The sequence below is a fragment of the Lepisosteus oculatus genome, chromosome 7 (genome assembly GCF_040954835.1).
Source record: "Lepisosteus oculatus isolate fLepOcu1 chromosome 7, fLepOcu1.hap2, whole genome shotgun sequence".
NCBI classification, from domain to species: domain Eukaryota; kingdom Metazoa; phylum Chordata; class Actinopteri; order Semionotiformes; family Lepisosteidae; genus Lepisosteus; species Lepisosteus oculatus.
The window spans coordinates 11,957,946-11,980,524 of NC_090702.1; the positions used below are offsets into that span (position 1 = coordinate 11,957,946).

General features: G+C 37.1%; 1 protein-coding gene across 1 annotated transcript; it reads left to right on the forward strand.

Moving 5' to 3' along the window:
• The first annotated feature begins 7,981 nt into the window (after positions 1-7,981).
• Positions 7,982-21,011, forward strand: LOC102693095 (protein mono-ADP-ribosyltransferase PARP11-like). Its single transcript, XM_006633750.3, has 8 exons — positions 7,982-8,120; positions 8,966-9,085; positions 9,171-9,291; positions 10,696-10,771; positions 11,894-11,966; positions 12,873-13,000; positions 14,000-14,151; positions 19,050-21,011. Exons 2-8 carry the CDS (start codon positions 8,969-8,971, stop codon positions 19,364-19,366), a joined length of 984 nt encoding a protein of 327 aa, XP_006633813.2. The 5' UTR covers positions 7,982-8,120; positions 8,966-8,968; the 3' UTR covers positions 19,367-21,011.
• The last annotated feature ends 1,568 nt before the right edge of the window (positions 21,012-22,579 follow it).

Genomic DNA, 22,579 nt, shown 5'->3' on the forward strand with positions numbered 1-22,579 from the left:
GGTACTAAATAGGAGCCAAACCAGTAAAGGGAAGCTATCAGCCACTCTTAATTTTCCATGTAACCTAAGATAATATCACTCTATTAGCCATATACAATTTCTTGTATTAGGAAATTGTCTTTTCGCATACCCCAGCTTGCTCTCCATGAGACACACAGATGGGGAGAGAGAAGCTTGGGGTCAGAGCACAGTGTCAGCAATTTATACGGCACCCCTGGAGAAGTTGGGGTTAAGGGCCTTGCTCAGGGGCCCAATGGAGTAGGATTCCTCTTCCAGCTCCAGGATACAAACCAGCAACCTTCCAGCCACAGAGCCACCTCACCGCCTGGTGTCTCTGTGTAGGATGCCTTGATTGGCAGTTTAAAAAGCTGCACTCAAAAGTAGAAGGAGAAGAATATCAACTGAGACAGTCAAAAGCCATCAGCAAATCTGCCTTAACAAGAGCTGTTTTGGTACTTTTCTTTCTCTGTGTACCTAAATCCTGCCTGAAAAGGTTCAAGAACAAATTAAATGCTCTACGAAATTGTAATTGTAATATGAGAAAAGGTCAATTTAAAATTGGATGGTAGTTTCTAAGTACTTGGAAGTCAAGGGTATTTTTTAAACACGCTACAGCAGCACACCTTAAGCCTATAGCAATAAGGCCAGATTTCAGGGACTTATTTGTTATCAACAACTGAACAAGGGAGCCAGAAATGCTGTTTGGCAGAAATGAGTAATGGTTCAAGGCACAGTAGGCAGCACCAAGACCAGTAAAATAAGAGAAACATAAACTTATGAAAGCAGGAGAGGGCATAGTTATGACAACAGGGGCTGAGATGAGAAACTGGCCATTCATATTATGCATTCTGTTGTGAAATCACTGATCACTGTAATGAGAAAAGGAATGGTTAGGCTTCTGTACTTTTGACAAGAGGGTCACAAACCTCTGCTATATACTGTAGATGTTGTCAGGTATTTATAAATGAAAATTTGTTCTCAATTGACTTACCTGGCAAAATAAGAGAAAAAAATATGTTGTCATGTTGCCTTCAGAAAGAGCAATTCATTTGTGTACAAACAAGAATAAGAAAAAGAAACAAGTTTATATCCTGTATACCAAGAATTTGCAATAAGGTGTTATTATAAACAGAACAGAATTCTCAAAACAAAACAACATTAACCATATTACAGTATATAAAGGTTTTGTGAGATCTTCTCCCAAACTATTTGAACTAACCAAATTCAGTCTATAGTAGAGAACTACAGTATCTAGTAAATTTACTATTAGCAGGAGCAGGACAAGCTCCACCAAGACAATATTGTGCTCATAAATGTGCAGTTTAACTGCTTGTAGTTTGAAATTCCCATTCCACAGAAACTGACAAAACCAACAATCCAAATGTGTCTGAATTCTACAAGACAAAGCAGAGTTAGTAGCTTTGAAAAGTCAGGCAGAAACCTCAAAGAATGATTTGAGATGGTAAACCAGAAAACCCAGTATAGAGCTGTCTCTTTCCAACAAGCGAAAGTCTCTTTGTCTCTTTCCAAAAAGCGAAATACAGACAAGACACTGACATAGACATTGTAGACAGGATACACATACTATAGTGCAATTTTTCTAATACTATACTAATAGTACTAACACTTAGAAATAGGACGGTGTACACCAGAACAGAGGCAGTGTACACATGATATGCACATAGTGCAATTCAACTATTACAGAATAGAACAAAAAATACATCATGTACCCTAAAACTGGGAGAACATTCTGCATACAGTAGAAAGACTAGCATCTAACAATGAATAGCTGTGAATGAACAATAAAACACCAGACTGATCAGAGCTGTGAGATAAGTTTAGTATAGCTTGCTTTAATGTATAAGTTCAAGTTCAAGTTCTAGTTTATTGTCATTATACTCATATACAGGTATATGGTATAACGAAATGCTATTTAGCTAGCTCTCAGATATAAGTAGTACAAAGAAAAAAACAACAACAACAATACAATTGTATAACAAAAGAAAGACAGAGACAACAGGCAGTGTGCAAAAAAAACAACAACAGGCAATGTGCAAAACAGCAAAAAGGTAACAGGTTATGTGCAAAAACATGCATCAACAGAATGAAATAAAGGGATAGAAATGATGGGGAGTGAGCTTTTGACATGTATGGTAGAGGTAGATTTTCAATGTGTGTTTGGGTTTTTGGTAAGAGAGAGGTTCTGTGAGGCACTGTGAGGTTCAGATCATAGGTGAGAGGTGAGGTGAGAGTGAGAGAGGCTGGGAGTTTAATAGTTTGATAAGTGCGGGGCTAAAAACTGTCTCTGAGTCTGGTAGTCCGGGCCCGAATGCTCTAGTACCGTTTTCCAGATGGTAGAGGGTCATACAGTCTGTAGCTGGGGTGTGTGGGGTCTTTGATAATGCTTAGAGCTTTCCTCAAGCACCGTCTGTCATAAATGTCCTGTATAGATGTACAGTATATACAGTATGTATGGAAGAGAGATTGACAACAGAGGTAACAAACCTCAAGAAGGCTCCACACCGTAACGTTGTGTATTTCATTATTTAGTTTTACATTCTTTAGTAGTGAATAACTACTGTACAATTCCACTAGTGCTAGAGTTTGGCAGAGCTACAAATAGAAGCATTTCAAGAACTCCTATCATGTGCCTGTTACACCACTAGATGGCATTCTACTCTCTACTATTAAAAGACACAAATTCAACTACACTGCAACCCAAATTGACTTTTTCTTGAAGTAATTGATTTGCTTTAACAACAGTGGGCCCGGGGCAGGAAAATTGACAGCTGTATGAAACAGACAGGTTTCTTTTGGTGCTATAAGGGCTCTTTACATTTGACCCTAGAGCTAAACTACACAAGCACAAGCCAAGGTGACATGGGGACCATCTTCATGGAAGCAGACTAAATAAGACATTGATATAGAAAAATCATTCTTCAAGCCAGGAGCAGGTGATGGGTAAACTGTAAATTCCCAGCCCTCCTCCTTGGCTGGAATTTAAACAAATGTATTGTATGTGCATGCCACTGCTAGATTTATATAAGTACCACATAACCATGACAGCACTGCTCCACTATAGACCCGAGTTGTACAGTGTCCCATTTCTTCAGAACCCACATAAGGACTGAATTGCACTATAATTTTGTATGTTGCATTGTGGAGCCAAAGTTTAAATATATTGTATATGTGTGAAGCCCGTCTGTCTTTAGAACCATATCCAGCAACAGGGGTGTAACAGTACCACAGCGCCCTGGTACACCATCCACCATTTCCTGCATTGGATTGTACTCTGAGCTGATATCAAAATATACTCTTTTCTCTTACATCTTATGTTTCACTTTGCTCAGCTTCTAGATTCAGGATTCAAGATTCAAGATTCAATACTTTACTGTCATGTCAGTAAAGTTAAATAGAATTTGCCCAAGTACAGCCCTGATAAAACAACAAAAACAACACATATTTCATTTACACATACTGTACTGTACTGTACAGTACTCATTATTCAAGCAATCTTAGACTCAAAGTTTAAAATTAAAACCACAGGATCCATTCCAGTTATATTTGTATTCACTCCTATATAATACTTACAGACATCCAAGAGCTACATAATGAGGTGCCCAACAGCCTCTGGATACAGTAGGTTCTATTTTGGAACCGAACAGTACTACATCTGATACTTTGAATCCTCTTCCCTGAAGGGAGAAGTTTAAAAAAGGAGCTGGCAGGATAGAAGGGGTCTGTGAACACCTTCTTAGGTTTCCATTTGATACAGCTGTCAAAAATACAGTAGAGGCTACAGAGGGAAGATTACCTCTGATGAACTTGGATGTTGTGTGTACGACTCTTTCCAGTTGTTTCCTCTGTTGAGCAGTTGTATTGTCCCACCATACTATTATTGAGAAGGTAACCATGCCCTCAATCACAGTTCGATAGAAGTGGGTCATTGCTGCCTGATTAACTCCAAACTATCTCAACGGCCATAGGAATCACATCCTCTGATGGGCTTTCTTCATGATGAGGCTGGTGTTAACTTCTCACTTCAGCGAGTGGCAGATGGTCGTGCAAGGAAACCCAAAGGTGTCCACCTCTACAGGCTGGTCATTAATGACAAGAGGTGATAGATCACCTCTGCGCCTATGAAAATCAACCACCAACACTTTGGTCTTACCAGTGTTAAGCTTCAGATTATTTCTCATTACACCTCTAAGCCAGTGCACTGACCTCACTTCTGCAGTATATGCTGTTTCATATGTTTCATAAATGGATACATAAATCTGTTTAACAACATATTCAGATTACTTTCAGCGCCACTGAGTTAATAACCTGTTTGCAAAAAGATTTCAAGTTTAAGTTTATTGTCATTATAGTCATACACAGGTACTGTATATGGTATAACGAAATGCTATTTAGCTAGCTCTCAGATGGTAAGTAGTACAAAAAAACAATTGTATAAGAAAAGAAAGAGACAACAGGCAATGTGCAAAACAACATCAGTTGTGCAAAATCATATATCAACAGAATGAAATAAAGGATAGAAAATTATGGGGAGTGAACTTCTTTACTTGTGAGGTAGAGGTAGATTTCAATGTGTGTTTGAGTTTTGATAAAGAGAGAAGGCACCGTGAGGGTTCAGATTGCAGGTGAGAGAGGCTGAGAGTTTAGTAGTTTGATAGTGCGGGGGTAAAAACTGTCTCTGAGTCTCGTAATCCTAGCTCAAATGCTCCGGTACTGTTTTCCAGATGCTAGAGGGTCAAACAGTCTGTAGCTGGGGTGTGTGGGGTCTTTGATGATGCTTAGAGCTTTCCTCAAGCAGCGTCTGTCATAAATGTCCTGGATGGATGGGAGAGCAACCCGAGTGATGGACTGGGCAGTTTTCAGCCCCCGCTGTAGGGCTTTGTGGTCAGTAATACTGCAGTTGCCATACCACACTGTGATGTAACCTGTCAGTGTGCTTTCTATAGTGCTTATGTAAAAGTTAGTGAGGATCTGGGGACATATCAGCCTCCTAGCTTAGGAGGTACAGGCGCTGTTGCACTTTCTTAATCAGTGAATCATGTGAAAAGACAATTTCCACATACAAAAAATTGTATATGGCCAACAAAGTGATCTTATCTTATCCTAATCAGTCAAGTGTCATTGAAAGATCATGTGAGGTCCTCGGTGATATGGATGCCCAGGGATTTGAAGTTACTGACCCTTTCCACTTCAGTCCCATTGATCTGGATAGGAGCCTGACCGTTTTGCAGTTTTCTGAAATCAATGATCAGCTCCTTGGTTTTGCTGACATTGAGGGTGAGGTTGTTGTCTTCACACCACGTTGTAAGGAGATTGACCTCCTCCCTGTAGGCCCTCTCATCATTGTCTGTGATCAGACCTTCAATTGTGGTGTCATCAGCAAAATGATGGAGTTGGTGTTATATTTGGCCTTACAGTCGTGGATGTAGAAGGAGTAAAGCACTGGACTAAGCACACAACCCTGGGGGACCCCAGTGCTTAGTGTGCTGGAGATGTAGTTTCCAAAGCCTGACAGCCTGAGGTCTGATGTCAGAAAGTCCAGAATCCAGTTGTAGAGGGTGGTGTCAAGACCCAGTGCACTGAGTTTCTTGACTAGTTTCTCTGGAAGGATGGTGTTAAAAGCTGAGCTGAAGTTGATGAATAGTAGTCTTGCGTATGTGTTCTTTTTATCCAGATTGGATAGGGCAGTGTGTATGGCAATGGAGATTACGTCATCTGTGGATCTGTTGGGCCAGTAGGCGAATTGGTACGGGTCCAGTGTGTCTGGAATGGCGTCCTTAATGTGCCCCATGACCAGCCTCTTGAAGCACTTCATGATAACAGGGGTTAGTTCCACTGGGCGGTAGTCATTAAGGCATGTCACTGTGGTTTTCTTCAGTATTGGGATGATTGTGGTTGTCTTGAAGCAGGTGGGGACTACAGCTTGGGCCAGAGACATTTTGAAAATGCCTGTGAATACACCTGCCAGTTAATTGGCACAGGCTCTGAGGACACGACTGGGTATGCCGTCGGGTCCCGCAGCCTTGAATGTGTTCACTTTTAGCAGAGATCTCCTCACCTCATCTGCAGACAACGAGAGCACCTGGTCAGCTGTGGAGGGTGCAGCTCTGTTGACTGGTTATGTGTTGCTGGCTTCAAACCAAGCATAAAATGTGTTGAGCTCGTTAGGCAGGGAGGTATCATGGGCAGATGCACAGACGTTCTTCCTTTTGTAGTCTGTGAGGGCATGTATACCTTGCCAATGACATGGGTCATTAGTGGTGAAGTGTTCCTCTAATTCCTGTTTGAGTGTGTTTTTTGCAAGTTTAATACCATTCTTTAGATTGATCTTGGCTGGCTTTAGTCCTGATGTATTGCCTTATTTGAATGCTGCATCCCTTGCTTTGATTAGGGTGCGAACCTCACTGTTCATCCATGTTTTCTGGTTAGGAAAAGTTCTTATTTCTTTTGTGAGTGTAACATCATCAGCACATTTCCTGATGTAGCTAGTGACTGATGATACATATTCCATAAGGGTTCTACAGATGACATCATTGCAGATGGGTTCTTCAATTCAGGAGCTACAGTATATGTACTGTAACATCAGTAAGTTCTCATTTGTCATCTCATTCAGTCATTTCTCAGCAACAACAGTACTGCTCAAAACATGGATACCACAACGCTAAATGCAGAATATGTACATACATTTTCTTTGGAAAAGGTTAAATGAAATTCATGTTTTAATGGGGAAAGGAAAAAGCCTTTCTTACCTACTGTATCTCATTCTCTCAAAGCAGCTCAGAAACGGCATTCAACTGAGAAATGTAGAATACACACTACTGAGATGTTCAATCTGTGACATCACCTAATCATTTAAGAGTTACTGAAGTTTAAGTTGAAATCAAGTAAAGAAAAAGAGGACTAATTATTTTAAGTCAAAATACAAGGTACAGTAAGTTTTCTACGAAGCAGCTAAAGCAAAACAGAAGTTTGACTCAAAACCTACAACTTTGCATGTTGTAGCACCATTACAGTTTACATTTCAGTGCTGCAACACCTGATGATTGTCACTCATTAATGATAGAATTCAGAATGTAGCTGTGTTTTTAAACCCTTTAAAAGTACTCTTTAAAGCATGGAAATTGAAAGGGGAAACTTTGACATACAGTATATGAAAATGCAATTCTGGACATTGCTGTTTTTGCTATACCTTTAAATGCCACATTGTTTTGCTCTAGAATATGGCTTAAATAGGTTTTGCAGGTTATTGACTTCTTTTATATCCTTTTTTACTTCTCTTGAGGTGTACAGCCATCAGAACCCAACATACAGTAGTTTAACCCTGTTGGGCTTTTTGACTGGAATTATGTGATTTTTTTTCATCCACTTTTAAAAAAATATTAGTTTTCTCACACCTACTCAGACTTGGTAATCTTACTTAAAAGTATCTGTATCACAACAATCGATAACCATAAAGAGCTAACCTTATACAGTAATTGACTCCTTTACTTCTACCAGCACAACTCTTACTTGACATCTTAATGTATCTGACATCTTACTGCTGTATTTTGTTAAACAACATGTACAGGATCCATCCTTTCTTTTTTGTAAATGAATGCACAGTACGGTCAAGTTACTGTAAAAATAAAATCAAAAATTAAAATCTATCAACCAAAATGTATTTTCGAATGAAGAAAAACCGTTGTCTCTATTCACAAGAATTATTAAAATAAAAGGTAACACCCCACTCATGCTTTTATTATACCAGACATGGGATTTTAAAGCGGAACATGATATTTTGAAACTCTTAATCTGTTTATTAAACAGTTTTGAATCTGAGAATCTTTTCCCCAATGGATTTAACCAATGATGTATGAAAAACAAAGATTGTTTTCTCGCTTTCCTGTGCAGCATATGTTTGTGACGAAATTGGAGTTCTTTCTTCCAATTGGCTTGTCACAATGAAAACGTCATGTGTGCGGAAGCAAGCGAGAAACAGAAATAGGAACTAGGATGGTATAAGACTTTCTACAATTTAGAGAATTTATATTCTTAAATTTATGAAGACACGTCAGTAGAAGGTCACCGACACAACAATATCGACCTAACGCTAGCTAAAGTTTGTAAGTGTTTATGTGTATTAAGATTTTATATTAAATTTTTAAAGTATTGTCATTTGCAAGTGTTGATTAGGACAGCTTTAAAAGAAGCGAACGTGTACTTATACACATTTTAGTGTAAGAGCTTGTAGTAAAGAAGAAGCATTCACAGTCGCGTAATCGAAGTTTGCAATTGCAGCAAGTTAGAGGAAAGAGCGTTTTAATTCACGTTCTGTGTATTATTGAGAATCTCAACAATGTATACAGTATGTTCCAAACCACTTACATGCACTGTACACTACATACGCATATACAGTACAGTGCATACAGTACTTTACACAGAAATAAAATTGTGCCTCTATGCTAGTGAGGCTCACAGCTGTAGCTTGCTGTCATGCAGAGAATGTGAGAGCTTCATGGAGGCCTTTGCAAAACTAAATACAATTCTTGGATTAGGTGCCTCAAACATACTGGGCAGGCATTGGTGATCCTATAGGATTTATTATTGCGGAGCTATGGCTAGCCCTGGGCAAAGTTAACAGGAAATATAAATTAATTGTATTTTGATTAAGACAAAAACATACTGTAGGTTTCACACAAAGGAAGACAGTTCCATGCTGTTTCTTGGTATCGGCTTTAAAAACATGCCTACACTGTAGGTACAGTAGCTTGTTGATGGACTAATCAATAATTCTTAATACAGGCATGATTATGTGGTGTTTTATTAGCTAACACGCGCCAGTGGAGTTTCTTTAACTTTTCATCCACCTGATACTTAAATCTGAGGCTTTTCTAAATTTTATTAGTGCTGTCTTTTTCACTTCCTAAGTGGTATCCTGCATGTCTTGATATCTTTGATTGATTTCCAGACCATGTTTGTCACAAGAGGACCCGAAGATGACGTCCCTGACCTTGAGGATATGGACACTTCAGATTCTCAATGGTGCTGGTTTTATCTGGCTGATTGTGGTGTTTGGCATATGTTTGAGGTACAGTATCTGGTATTGAATTGTAAGATGTTCTATTAATTTCGAAGAACAACACAGTGTTGACTGATGTTTTCTTTTTTAAAAGGTTGACTCAAGCTCAACGTGCAACATGACAAGCGAGGATATTGAAAAGCACTACAGAAGCAACCAGCAAGGTGTTTTGGAATTCTCTACAGCCAAATATACATATCTTTTGGATTTTTCAGGTACTAAATAATCATTACTTATTTGTTCATTTTAATAGTTTTAATTTGATCACTAATGAGGTACTTCAGATGAATCTAGTATTTCAAGAAGATTGTTTTTTCTTTCCATTAAAAAAGAAATCAGTGAATTAAAGAAAAACATCGGAGAAGGTTTGAATGGCTTTCCTGACCTTCAGGAGTAGCCTGAACTTATACTGTACCTTCAAGATTTTCATGAGGTTCTCCATAAATTCCCATGGGAATTGCGTTATCCAGAAAAAATGCAAGGATCAATAATACCCCAACCAACATGCGCCACTCATCAAACACGGTACTTAAAAGGACCCCTCCGGGAGTAAGGTTTGCTGATAAAATCCACAGTCCATGGTCCGTGGAGTATCATACCGCAAAACAATATCCAACTGATGAACACGAGGTAAAAGCTGAAATCTAAGAAAAGACAAGACCACAATTAATGGGGAAAGAGAGAACTTATCCAGAAGAGAGTTGAGCAAATGGAATGTCATGAAAACAGGCTCTCCTCACCAAGGAAAAAAGTGAGGTTACTCTGTTAGTACTTCACCTTGGGAAATAGCATAGATCCTGATAGGTTCAAAGGGCCCGATAGGGTCATCTCCTTGATTTTCAAGATTTCTGGTTGGATCTGCTAAATGCATGCTGTAGAAATAGTGCAACACCCATGCCACTATAACACCTTTTAATTACCCAGTTAAACAGGACCTAATTACAGTCAATACCTTGCCTTTTAGGTTACAGTATGCAGTAATTCAAAAAATGTTCATAAGCCTTACACTTCCATCCCAAACTCAAGATAGTGAAAGTAGAGCTCTAATAGTCCCAGTTAAAGTTCTGGCACCCTTGTTTAGGTGAAATGCTATTTTATAACCTTTTTGTAAATATTGTCTAATATACTATGTATTAATCAATTGTATTTTTTTAATGGAGTACTGATTATTTTTTGCAAACAGTTTGAATTGGATTGTTGGACAGCATGGATTCTTGTTACAGCTCCTTTTTGAGATCAAATACTGTAGCTCTCCTTAAAAAGCAAAATATTACTAGATTCTGCTTAATCAGTTCCCATATTGGGAGATTGCCCACTTTGATTGAGATCCAGATTAATCATTTGTATGCACAAAAACCATGCCTAAATAAAAGGAAGTACAAGGGCAAGAAAGCAGTGGTACGTTTGATTACAGTATATTCAAGTACTTAAGAAATGTTATTTACAGTATATTCTCTATGTCACATGTCTAACAATATACTGTATCAAGAGTGAAATTGGGAAACTGCAAATTAAAATGTAAACATTAATATTTGATTTTTTCAGTAGGGCAGCCTTTTGATCTCTAATTTGTCATTCACATTTGTTTCTTACTTTTTGGTCCCTGTGTCCCCACCAAGTAATGAAACAGACAAACACAAAAACTGGAAAACAGCGGCCAATCAAGCGTGCTCTTTATTCTGTGACTGCTTTCAGGTATGGAACTAACTCTTACAGGGGATTTGGCATGACCTTCAAAAGGTGAATCATGACAAGTTGAAGTGTCCTGTCCCAGTATTGACCAGGGCTAGCTACTGTAGGCTTTGATTCTGTGATCTAATCTGAGTTTAGGCTACAAGATGGCAGTCAACAAGCAAATTTAAGCAACATAAATCTATGATAATATTCTGTATAAACTCTCTGCCAGGTGGGTTTGATTTGAAGAATTTCCATCATACTGTAGCTGCCACATGTACCACAAGAACACTTTAGGAGTGTTTTCTGTCTTTCTGAATGTATCATTTAGATTTTTTTTGTTCATGTTTTTAACCCTTTAATTTAGAAAAACCTTTTGTAAATCTAGCCAACATGCTGCAACAAACAGTGACTTGGCAAGTGCCATAGGGGTCATGGAAAACATACAGTACACATTACTGCTTTAGTGCTGAATGTAGGCAGAGCACTAGATGACTTGCCAAAGCCAGGGGGGTCCTTGATATGAGAAAAAGTAATGATTTCCTCAGCCAGCTCTGGCAGAACAGTACTCAGTCCTAAAGTACAGGCTCCTGCCACAGTAGGTGAGGGGTATGAGTACAAATACTTTAACCTAAACGTATGAAAATAGGATGTAAATTGTCCAGTCTTAAGTACTACTACTACTTTACTACTTTACTACTTAATATTAGAAAAATAATTAAATATAGAAATTTAAGGACTTTATCTTAATTGCTATGTCTAGTTATCTTTGATCATAGCCTAATTTTGTGGCTATATGCTTCACCATCTATTAATTATTATGCACCTTCTGACTACTATAGGGAATTCACCACACTTCTGCAAGTCCTCATGTGCAGTACTGCAGTGTACATGAGAGGTAGTTTTAGGCGGCATCATTAATGCATTTGTTTTGCATACTTTGTTGTTGTTTCCCAACAGCAGAGCATGTAGGTTGTTATACAGTAAATGAAAGATGGTGAAATTCTTGGCTGCCTGTTTTTCTTTTTTGTCTAGTGTTGTTTAATGTTATTTTTGTTTTGTTTAGGCTTTTATTTAGTTTCACTTCATCAATTTAGTTTTGTCTAAATCACATACACTTGTATTTTTCATTTAACTATATAGGTTTATCTGTGATAATCTTTCTCTGCCAGTTCCTTCTCATTGGGAAATGATTGATACAGACCAACCCTATCAGGTAAGAGAACAGGTTATTTTGAGTCTTGTGTGTGAAATATATTTGTATTACACTTGAAGCGTGAAATGCATAGACTGGATAGGTAAGTTGAAATTTCATGAATGCTTTTTTACATATCACAACATACAGTACGCATGAAGGTGTTATTTTATCCATTTCCTGGAATCTTATAATTGTGAGGCACAATTTTGTTAGTGAAGACAATGTTTCTACATATAAGGCTTTCAAAATCCAGGGACACATACTACAGTATATACTGTACAGTGCCTGCAAAAGTATTCACCTCCTTCCAGTGGTAGTGGTAGAAGAGAATTGCTCAGCTGACACTTAAAAGTTTTGATAAAAAAATATTCACTTTAAATGTGTACAGTATATTTAATTTGTAATTCAACAATATGGGACATCAATGGGCAGAATACTCTTGTAAACTATTGTATACACATTAAGAACAGGATGACACACAGAACAGTTTGGCATCTTGCATGGGTAATTGTTCTAAGGACTTTGGTTAGTAAATGACTTACAATTACAATTTTTCTTTCCCATTTCAATCTAATAGTTTTTAAAGCTTAACCCTTAAGCTTAAAGTTTTTTCACAATGTAACACTGCAATTTTCAAATACAGGGTTGAGGTTGATAGACTTACAATATATTGTATATCTTGAATTTGTTTATATAAGAAATTCTTCATTGGTTGTTTTTTAAAGAGAACTTTATACTGTATAACATGTACAGTACATACTGTATATGTGATCATTGTGATTCAATTATTTGCAGATATGAACTGATTAAATAAAAAAAAAACTTTGTTATTGACATCTGAATGATATGTCATTGTGAAATGAATTCTGTGGAGAACGATGTTATCTAAAATAATACTTTCATTCCTTATGTATTGTTTTACAGATGATAAGTTTACTTGGAGACACCTATGAATACAAAGAGGTAGCCAGACTCTTTGAGAGGACAATGGCAGCACACATTAGGGCAATTAAGAGAATTCAAAACATAGACCTATGGGAATTTTTTTGCAGGTAACTCCTATTAGTATCCATATGCATTTTCTGTAATTACAGTATACAGTATGTGATTATAAATGCTACTACTGTTTGGATTTGAAAGATACTAGCTACAGTATTTGCTGCTGTATGTTGGCCAGTTTTCTTTCTTGTAGATGTTACTAGGCAAGTTACAGTATAACAATAATAACTCTATAAAACACCTTTCGTCTTAAATGCTGTACAGTATGTATCAAAGCTGTGTACCTGAGAGCTACAAAAAATGTATTATTATAAAACAGAAAAAAATATTAAATTAAATATAAACCTAATTATTCTAATTATTTAGAAGAAAACGTTATTTTGTTGGATTAAATATACTGTGAGGTTTAAAATCTCCTGCATCAAAGCAGTTAGATTCCCATGTCCATTTTGGACAGACATTCCACAAACTAGAGGCTTAGGCACCGAAAGCCCTGTTACCCAAAGTTTTTAGTCTGTTATTAACAACACATAAAGTAAAACATCTGCATCAGTGGAGTGGAGACTAAAAATAGGAGAAAACAAAACACAGACCAGGCCTTGAAGGTCTGAAGATCACCATCTATTAATTATTAGAAGCCACTGCAAACACTACAGAGTAGAAGACAAATGGGCATACTGTAAGAAAAAAGAGCTAATCACAATTCCTGTCTACTGGGTTTTGAACATTCGGTAATTTGTGTAGAGTATTATGTGAATCCTAGAAGAGGCAGTACTTACAAGAGTATTTGCAGTAATCAGTCCTAGAAGAGACAAAGGCATGTTCCATGTCTCCACATCACTTAAATAGAAATGAAGGCATCAAGAAAATACTTCTTCAGTTAAATCATATGATATAGCTAGAATAATTGTTAATTTTTCATTTTAGAGAAAAATTCAGTTACCAGTTAATAACTGCTCTCAAATCATTTTAGTTTTGTGTTGAGAACCAAATGTGATGATCTCAGTCTTAATTAAAGAAAGGCTACTTAAGTTATTTTTTTCTTTTTGAAGAAAAAAGGCCCAGCTGAGGAAGATAAAACGAGTTCAAGACATTGAGGAAAGAATGCTGTTTCATGGCACCAGCTATAATGTTATACAAGCAATATGTACGCACAACTTTGACTGGAGATTAAGTGGTAGCCATGGTGATGTCTATGGAAAAGGTAGGTTGCAGTTGCTGGGATCTTTACTTAGGAGAATTAGGAGTATACATTGGTTTAGGAAATATATTATACAGTACTATATTACATCATTCAATTTTATTAATTAATTAAATAATTCAGTTAAAAATAGTAATATTGCCTACACATAATCACGTTATCAACAGCATCATCTTGCCCAACTTGGTTAACTTGGTTTATGAGGTCCATTCTTGTGATGTACAACTATTTCTGCTGGAGCACAGTCTTCTTTCTCCAGGTTTTGTCTGTTGTTTTAGGGAAGAAAGATTTGTATAATCACACAGTGTTCATGCACAGGAAAGGCCCTTTTCAGCTTAATACAGCTTACAGACTTATTTTTCTATTACTTGCATCATTTTCTTATGCACGTGAGAAAACAAAACATTTCTGGTATAGTTCCGTAGAGATTATTTCACTTCAGCATGTAAATAGGTTATGTTATGCAATTGGTTGTAGGTTTGAAGTTCATGCTGATATTATCTTACAATGCTCTGAAAACGTGCATGAAAGTTTTGATGTGTGTGGTTTATTGACAATTCCACTTTTAGGGGAAGGAAATATATTGCATTAGAAACATCCATCTGTCCATTTTCTAACTGATTGTTCCAATTTAGGTAAGCCAAAGCCAATCCTGGCAAGCAGTGGGCACGAGGCAGGATACACCCTGGATGGAATGTCAGTCCATCACAGGGCTCACACACAGATACACACATACTGTACACACCAGAGCCAATTTTCCCAGAAGCCAGTTAGCCTACCAGTTCTGTTGAAGGTAACCGGAGCACCTGGAGGAGACCCAGTCAGACCCAGAGAACATACTGTATGAACCCCACGCAGATAGAACATTGGGTACAGAACTGAACCCTGGGCCCCAGAGTAGCAGGGTAGTGATGCTAACCTCCGCCCCACAATGCAGTCCACACATCAGAAACATAATTCATCATATTCACAATAGACACGTAATATATCATGTTGTAGATAGATACAGTATTTGTTAAGCCATGAGACAATTTACAGTAAGCTCACAGAAGTAGAATGGTGGGCTTTAACCAAAAATACATTTTTACCTTTCAAGGTTTCACATACAGCATATAGTAGATCCAGAAAGGGGTTGACACTTGCAAATGTAACATATTTTATAGGTGTACACATTTAAATAATTTCTTTAAAACTACTATCATTTTACAAGTAATTACTTTGCATTACATAAAACATTCACACATCTTTTTTTATATGGTTACTCCTCCATTATATATGTTTATATTCAATTATGTAAAATACAACTTTTTGGTTTTCTTTTTGGGGAATGTATTACTTTTATTAAAAGAGTACTGTACATAATATGCAAAGGGCTCCCAAGTGACTCTGCCAGTAAAGGCACTTGCTGCCAGAGCAGTAGGTTTGGTTCAGACCCAGGTTATCTCACTGCCCAACTCCGATTATCATTTCCTAAGCAGAGGTACTTAATTTATAGATTAAATTCTGGAAATATACTCTGCTGGGATGGGGTTGGTATTACTTTTCTAGGGCTCTCAGGTTTCAATACAGCAGTAACTTGCCAGATGCCTGCAGGCTTAAAGACCTGTCACACTTCCAGTTAGTGCTGACTTTAATCTAGAGACTAGAGTCTTGATTAATGGATCTGACAGTTGAGCATGTTGGAGGTTAAATAATAGAATATATTTTGCAGTCCAAATAAAAATTTCACATCACATCGCTTTCAATTACGCCTTTAATATCCAGTTCAGGATCACAGTGGCCCAGAGCCTATCCCAGAATGCATGGGATGCAAGGCAACATACAACCTGGTTGAAGCGCTAGTCCAGGGCAGTGCAGGGCACACACAATCATAAATGGGCAAACGTACTAAAGCCAACAAAGTATTCCTGAGTGTTTGGTATAATTAGATGCAGGTGATTTCTTTATTCTCTGGCACAGTTTTGGTGAAAAGAGTAATAATCCAGGCACACTTGGTTAAACAAGTGTTTACTAACAATGACAAGACAAACACTACGCTACACACAACAAAACACACAGCACACAAGTTACTCTACTGTATGTACTGTATACAGTATTTACAGACTAGACGTTTCAGATGCCTAACATCCTACTCACCCAGAAAACCTCAGATGGCTTCTAAGTATTGAACTCTTAAATAATACCCACAGATGTCACAATACTATATAAACTGCCTTCCTAATAAATGCAAAAAATCTCTCGTCCTGCAAATCCGGATGCCACAAAGTAAATGGGTTCCTATGTCCCCATTCTAAAATTGCCCCCACAAGCAGCAAAGATGTCTGTAACTGTCGTATATTTTATCCAGTAAAGCAAAAATGTTAACTACAGTAGTTTACATGTTTGGCTCCAATCAGTTTTTGTTTGGATGAAGTGCTCTCACTTGGCGCAAGTTTCAAGTTCCAACTCCTCATGACTCCTTTTTTGAGGTCTGACCTTCTTTCTCTCTTCTGCCTCTCTTCTTTCTTCTTTTCTCTCCACTCCTCTTGCCCTCTCTTGCTCTTTTCTTCTGTTGTTAAAATGTGTTCTTATATGGTCCCTTTCTGGGCTGATCATTGTCAGTCTTTTACCCACAACTTAACTAGATACACCAAGGTAAACTTTCCAATTGGGAATTCCAGTTCTTTGATTTGAAGCTGGAAGTGTTTACACTGCCAGGTGCCTTTCACTTTATCTAAACTCTTAGAGACACTTCTTAGTTACCTAAAGCTGTAACAGTATTAAGCAGAAATTTGTAGCTCTGTATTAACACTGATAATGAGGTTGGTTGGTTAAGGGCTCTATAATTCCATTATTTTTTACTTATAATAATAATAATAATAATAATAATAATTGCTTACACTTATATAGCGCTTTTCTGGACACTCCACTCAAAGCGCTTTACATAAATTGAATACGTGTATAAACTTAAGTCTAAATTGAGGTCTGTGTCAAGACGCAAGAATGTCAGAATTAAACCAAACAAACCAGCTTGCATAACTAAGGAATAGCACTCAAATTTAAGGTATTAAGAGATTTTGGCCCCCCGCAGATCCTTAAGATCTCTTTAAGATTTGTATGTTGTAAATGGAGGAATATACTGTACTATCTGGTCACATCTCTTTCCATGTACTGTATATTTAGAAATTCCAATATGTATTCTATCCCTATACTCTAACACAGAGGAAGCAAGGATATTCTTTAAAGGAATTTTGGCAGAGAATTCTGGAAAAATGTGTAATTTTTGTGTAATCTTTTTTCAGCAACAGGCATACACTATATATTGACAGTATTAACAATACTTTGAAACAGATCCTCCTCAATGGTGGGATTATTTCAAGCAGAAGAGGACTTAATTAGGGCTAATAATTTTGAAAGAATTCAGGAAGAATGTCATCAATACTAGATGAAATACCCTTGGTCATTTTCCTGTGTCACCTACAGTACTTTATCTCATAGTACATAATGTACGAAAGGATGTCATTCAGACTTTTGTAAATGTGATATAACATACAATAACATAGATTCTGTTTTCTCCTCCACTACCTGGTCACACTGTGCCAAAGCTGGAGACCCTATAGGTACATGTAGTGTTTTTTATTTAGTGTTTTTCTGAAGAAATGTTATGATATCAGCAGACTTCTGTGTCAACAGTCTTGCATTCTTGAATCTCTGGTGAAATTGAGTGAGAATAAGCAGTACCATTTTTCCTTTTTCTGACCTTAAACAAAATCTGGTTTGAAAATGATTGCTGAATAAATGAAAGAGAAATGAACTCACGGCCACATTCCCCGTTTTAATAAGCGCCAGCCGCTGCTCCATATTTGAACTGTGTCAGCAGAACAGGTTGTTCAGCTAACTCAGGATAGTCAAATTCTTTAATCTTTTTCTCAGTTGGAGAGGAAGTGGGTGAAGAGTTTACGTTTTTCTGAATCCCTGACATTTCACATTTTTAGTTGTGAGATTGCTGGGTCAGCAGTCATTGTTCTTGATTTTACATTCTATGTTTTTGGTGAAAAGTACTACTGGGTAGCTTCTCAGCTAGCTTTCTAGTTTAAATGAGGGCATTTGTTTTTTATCTTATTCGTGTTTCTATGTTTCTTTTAATTGGAAACACTGAGTAATGACGTTTAAAAAAGGAAACGTGCTGTAGTTCAAAAAGTTAAAGTGGGAGAGAAAGATACATAGAATCACATAGACAGGCACCTAAGTGCCTTGAACTTGGATTGCCTGCCAGCTTTCAGACGTTTATATTATTGTAGGTACCTAGCTATGTTATTTAGCTCTCCTTATTACTGGAGGAAGAATATTCATGTGGTGATTATCAATAGGTTCAGTGTTCTGGGTACATGTCTCCAGTTAAAAGTGGAAAGTGCTGATGTGTGCATTATAAACGTCTAACTAATTTTGGGTATAAAAAGGTGAAATTGAAAGACATTCTATACTATAATATTTTCTGTGGGTAGACAATGAATGAAGAGAATATAAAATGCAAATAGCTGTCATTCTGCTTGTAAGCAAATTAGAATTTTTTAAGATGTCTGCCAGCTCCAGCCTATATCTCAAAATGTTGTTATAGTTTTGTGAATCATAAAGGACATTGAATCTGTATATGAAGGTGTGCTAATCTGTTAAAGAAAATCATAATATATATATATATGGTGTTACTGTATACCTGTATGCTGTATATAATTTATATCAATTTGCTCTTTGTAAGACAGCTGTCAAAATTTCAGTGAAAATGTATTCAAAATAAAATATGAACATGCTTCCTCACAAGTGTCATAAAACTATTCCATTAAGAAAATTTGCTTTAGTACATTTTTTCACAATGTATTTTTGTCCAAAAAACGTACTCATATTTTTTTTTTATTTTGTTTCAGGAACATATTTCGCAAGAGATGCTGGGTACTCAAGCAAATTCTGCCGTAGTGCTGGGAATCATTTAACATCTTTACAAAAGCATGGCGTTACGCCACCTGTATTTCAAAGTGAACCTCCCTTTAAGTCAATGTTTATCGCTCGTGTGCTTGTTGGGGATTACACTGTAGGAAATTCCACCTATTGTAGGCCACCATCAAAGGACAAAAGCTTTGTGAACCTATATGACAGCTGTGTGGATGACATCACTAATCCGAAGATTTTTGTGATCTTTGATAGCAACCAGGTATATCCAGAATATTTGATAGAGTTTTATTAAATTAATTCATTTTGGACTTTTTTCCAAGTGCATTATTTTTTTTTAATGGAAACTATTTTTGAATACTGTAAAAAGAGCAATACTTAGCCATTACCTGTGTTGTGTCGGTTCACCTAATTTAGATTTATGATAGAAAATATGATGTACTTTAGATTATACATTCATAATGTCTTGTCATTATTTTGACAATAAAGAAGATTAGTATAACTGAAACATTAATGTACAAAATGGTTAACATTAAAACCATATTGTATTTGGCTGTTATAAAATGTCTTTTATAATGTGCCTTGTACTGTACATAAAAAGTAGTCATGTCTTTTCATTTGTAAAGGCTGAGAAATTTAGTTCAAATAGGCCACGAAGCCCTATTCAGCCTTATTCTGGAATGTTCTGGCTTTAATCAAGCAATTCACCATATCATTGGCATTGCAGTCCACTGAGTGTATTAAGGTCAAAAGTTTGCATAACATAGGATTGTTTTACTTCTCCAGAAAAAAATTATATCTACTTTGTAATGTAAAAATGTATTAATTTAAAATGTATTTATTTAGTGCTAAATATTTATTTAATGGTACCTCCATACATTTATTAAGGTTATGCTTAATCAGAATTTATAAAAGACACTTATATTTTCAGGTTGCGTAACAAAGATATTAACAGACTAAGTAAATGTAATAAGCTGGGATCAAGTATTACTGTATGTATAAACAGAGGTATAAAAACAATGTTAATTGTGAGCTATTTAGACTTGCTCCTTTTCAATATTTATTTTATTGATTTGCAGAAATTGTTTCCTAGACAAATCACTAAACTTTCATAGTTTTGTTTTTTAATATCATTTTGTTACCGGATAATAACAAGGATGTGTATACTGTATAATATAATAACTTACACTTATTTATTTCTATAGTAGTTTAACATAGAACTATCAGAGCTTCGTATCACTTTTTTAGTCAAACTATGGGAGAAACACTTTGCGCCCTTTTGGATCCACCACACTTAATTTATTCAGAATGGAAATTATTATATACTGATGTTTTAAGCATACAGTGTCCTCCATATTTAACCAATGAAATAGGAATACAAACATTATATTGTACATTGCAGGAAGTCTTAAACAATGTGTAACAGTACTATTTGTGCTCAGCAGATGGAAAGCAAATTATGAATTTATAATCACTCAAGTGAGCTTTTTATTTACCAGCTTTGAATTTAGAAATCAAAAGGAACAAGTCGTGATTTGTTAGCACTTATGATCTTAAATATAAATATTGAAAAGGAGCAAATCTAGGAATACCTTTCTTTGCAAAAGGTGTTGCACTTTGGTAGAGTTCGGAAGTTTGTGTGTATAGTCCCTGAAAATATCTAGATTGTACACTAGAGAAGCTCCGGAGTCATTCTTTATGATGGTTTTCCCATCTGAATTATTCGGTGGCATTAGCAACATGCCCTAGCATAATATAAGCAAAAAAATAAATTGCACTCCTCTTGTCCCATTGGTCACACAAGCACGGAAAGGAGAAACAGATTTTGCACTTTAGTATTTTATAAATCATCTACCTCTTTAGATCTTTGAAAATGTTGTTTTAAAAACGTATTTCATTTTTAAAGACTATAATAAAGATAACATTTTTAATAAAATGAAGCCCTTGAGAAATGCAGTATTATTTTCAACCATTCTTTACTATGCTAGTCCCGTGCGGCATTACGCGGAGGCGTGCACAGTGTGGAGGCGGAGCCCTGGTAGAAGGGCGACACTTCGCCTCTGTATACCCAGCTGTCCCGGCTTCCATCTGATAAGCCCCAGCTGGGCGGGTTCTATAAAGGCACACTGGACACCCTCCGACGGGATGAGCAGGGCCACCACTAGAAGGGGGGGGGGAGTTTTCACCGACATTCCCAGACGGGATTGCAACCGCGTAAGGTTTTCTTTTTCTTTAGATTTTTCTTTTTGCCTGTCCCATCCTGCACTTTCACCGAGGCAGGCGCACACACACGCCTTGTTATGTTATTCCCTTACGCGCCCTGCTCACCAGACTGGACTCCGCTAAATAGGGTAAATCCAGTCAGGTCACCACTGTGCTAGCGGCTCTTTTTTTTCCAAGCTGGACCCCGTTAAGTAGGGTAAGCCCAGGCTGGAGGTAACACAGCAGAGTGGTACCCTTTCTTTTTGCCTTTTTGCCTTTTTATTTTCACTCATTTAGTATTTTTTTTGGTCCCTGCTAGCCTCACACCGGTCCTTCCCGTCTCCTCACCCGGAGCGTAGACTTTCTACCAGTGCTCGCCACGGCACCTCCCATTATATACTGTCACATAAGATAAATAACTCTGACTCTTTCTGATATTATGGGAGCCGGTGATAGGCCTACAGAATGTAGGAGCTCTCATCCTGTTTTTGAGTAGGAACTGACGAGATGAGATGGAAAAGATTTGCACTCTTAAACATGCATTATTTCTATCCCTAACCTTATCAGTAGTTTCAGTGACTTAAGCTTCATTACCTACATTTAGGTGATTAATCAAAAATATTAACCCATTAGTAAGAAACAAGTCAGTAAGCATATTTTAAACTGGGAACAGGTAAAGGTTCAATTCCTCAACCCTGGAAAGGCAAAGGTGAAGAAAAGACAACTGAAGAAGACTCCACAGCCAAAATGTAGTGTTTCTTTTCTTTACCTTTCAGCATGAAATTAACCTTTTCCTGTTCTTTTGCAGCCTACGAATACAATGACGTCTATCATACACAGTTGACACATGCCACAGCTTCCTACTCGAATGTCTGATCATTTTAACTCGACCAAGTGTGCACAGCTATACCAACTCTTAGGACATTGGTCCACAACCTAACTGTAACTCCCTGTAATGGAGCAACAGTCCCTTTCACCCATCTGTCATGTTTCATACTATGGGTATGAGGCTTAAGGGCCACTCAGAAAAAAAGTGCAGGTGTTTGCAAGGGGCAGGGAGTAAGATCTGCAGTGGGTGTGTTCAATTGCCGTCCTCTCAATGAAAAGTTTCAGCTCATAAGTCTTAATGTCTAATCGGCTAGTCTTCAAGGGTCGTTTAAGGCTACAGTTCGTCCAGGGAAGTAAAGATTAGAATGTCCCACATAGCTACAGAAAGAAGCAGATTGGCTCTACTGTAGTGTTAATGGTTAAATAACGCAGTGGTTTTCCCTTAAGTTTTTAGTTAAATGGGAAAAGCACAGTGCTG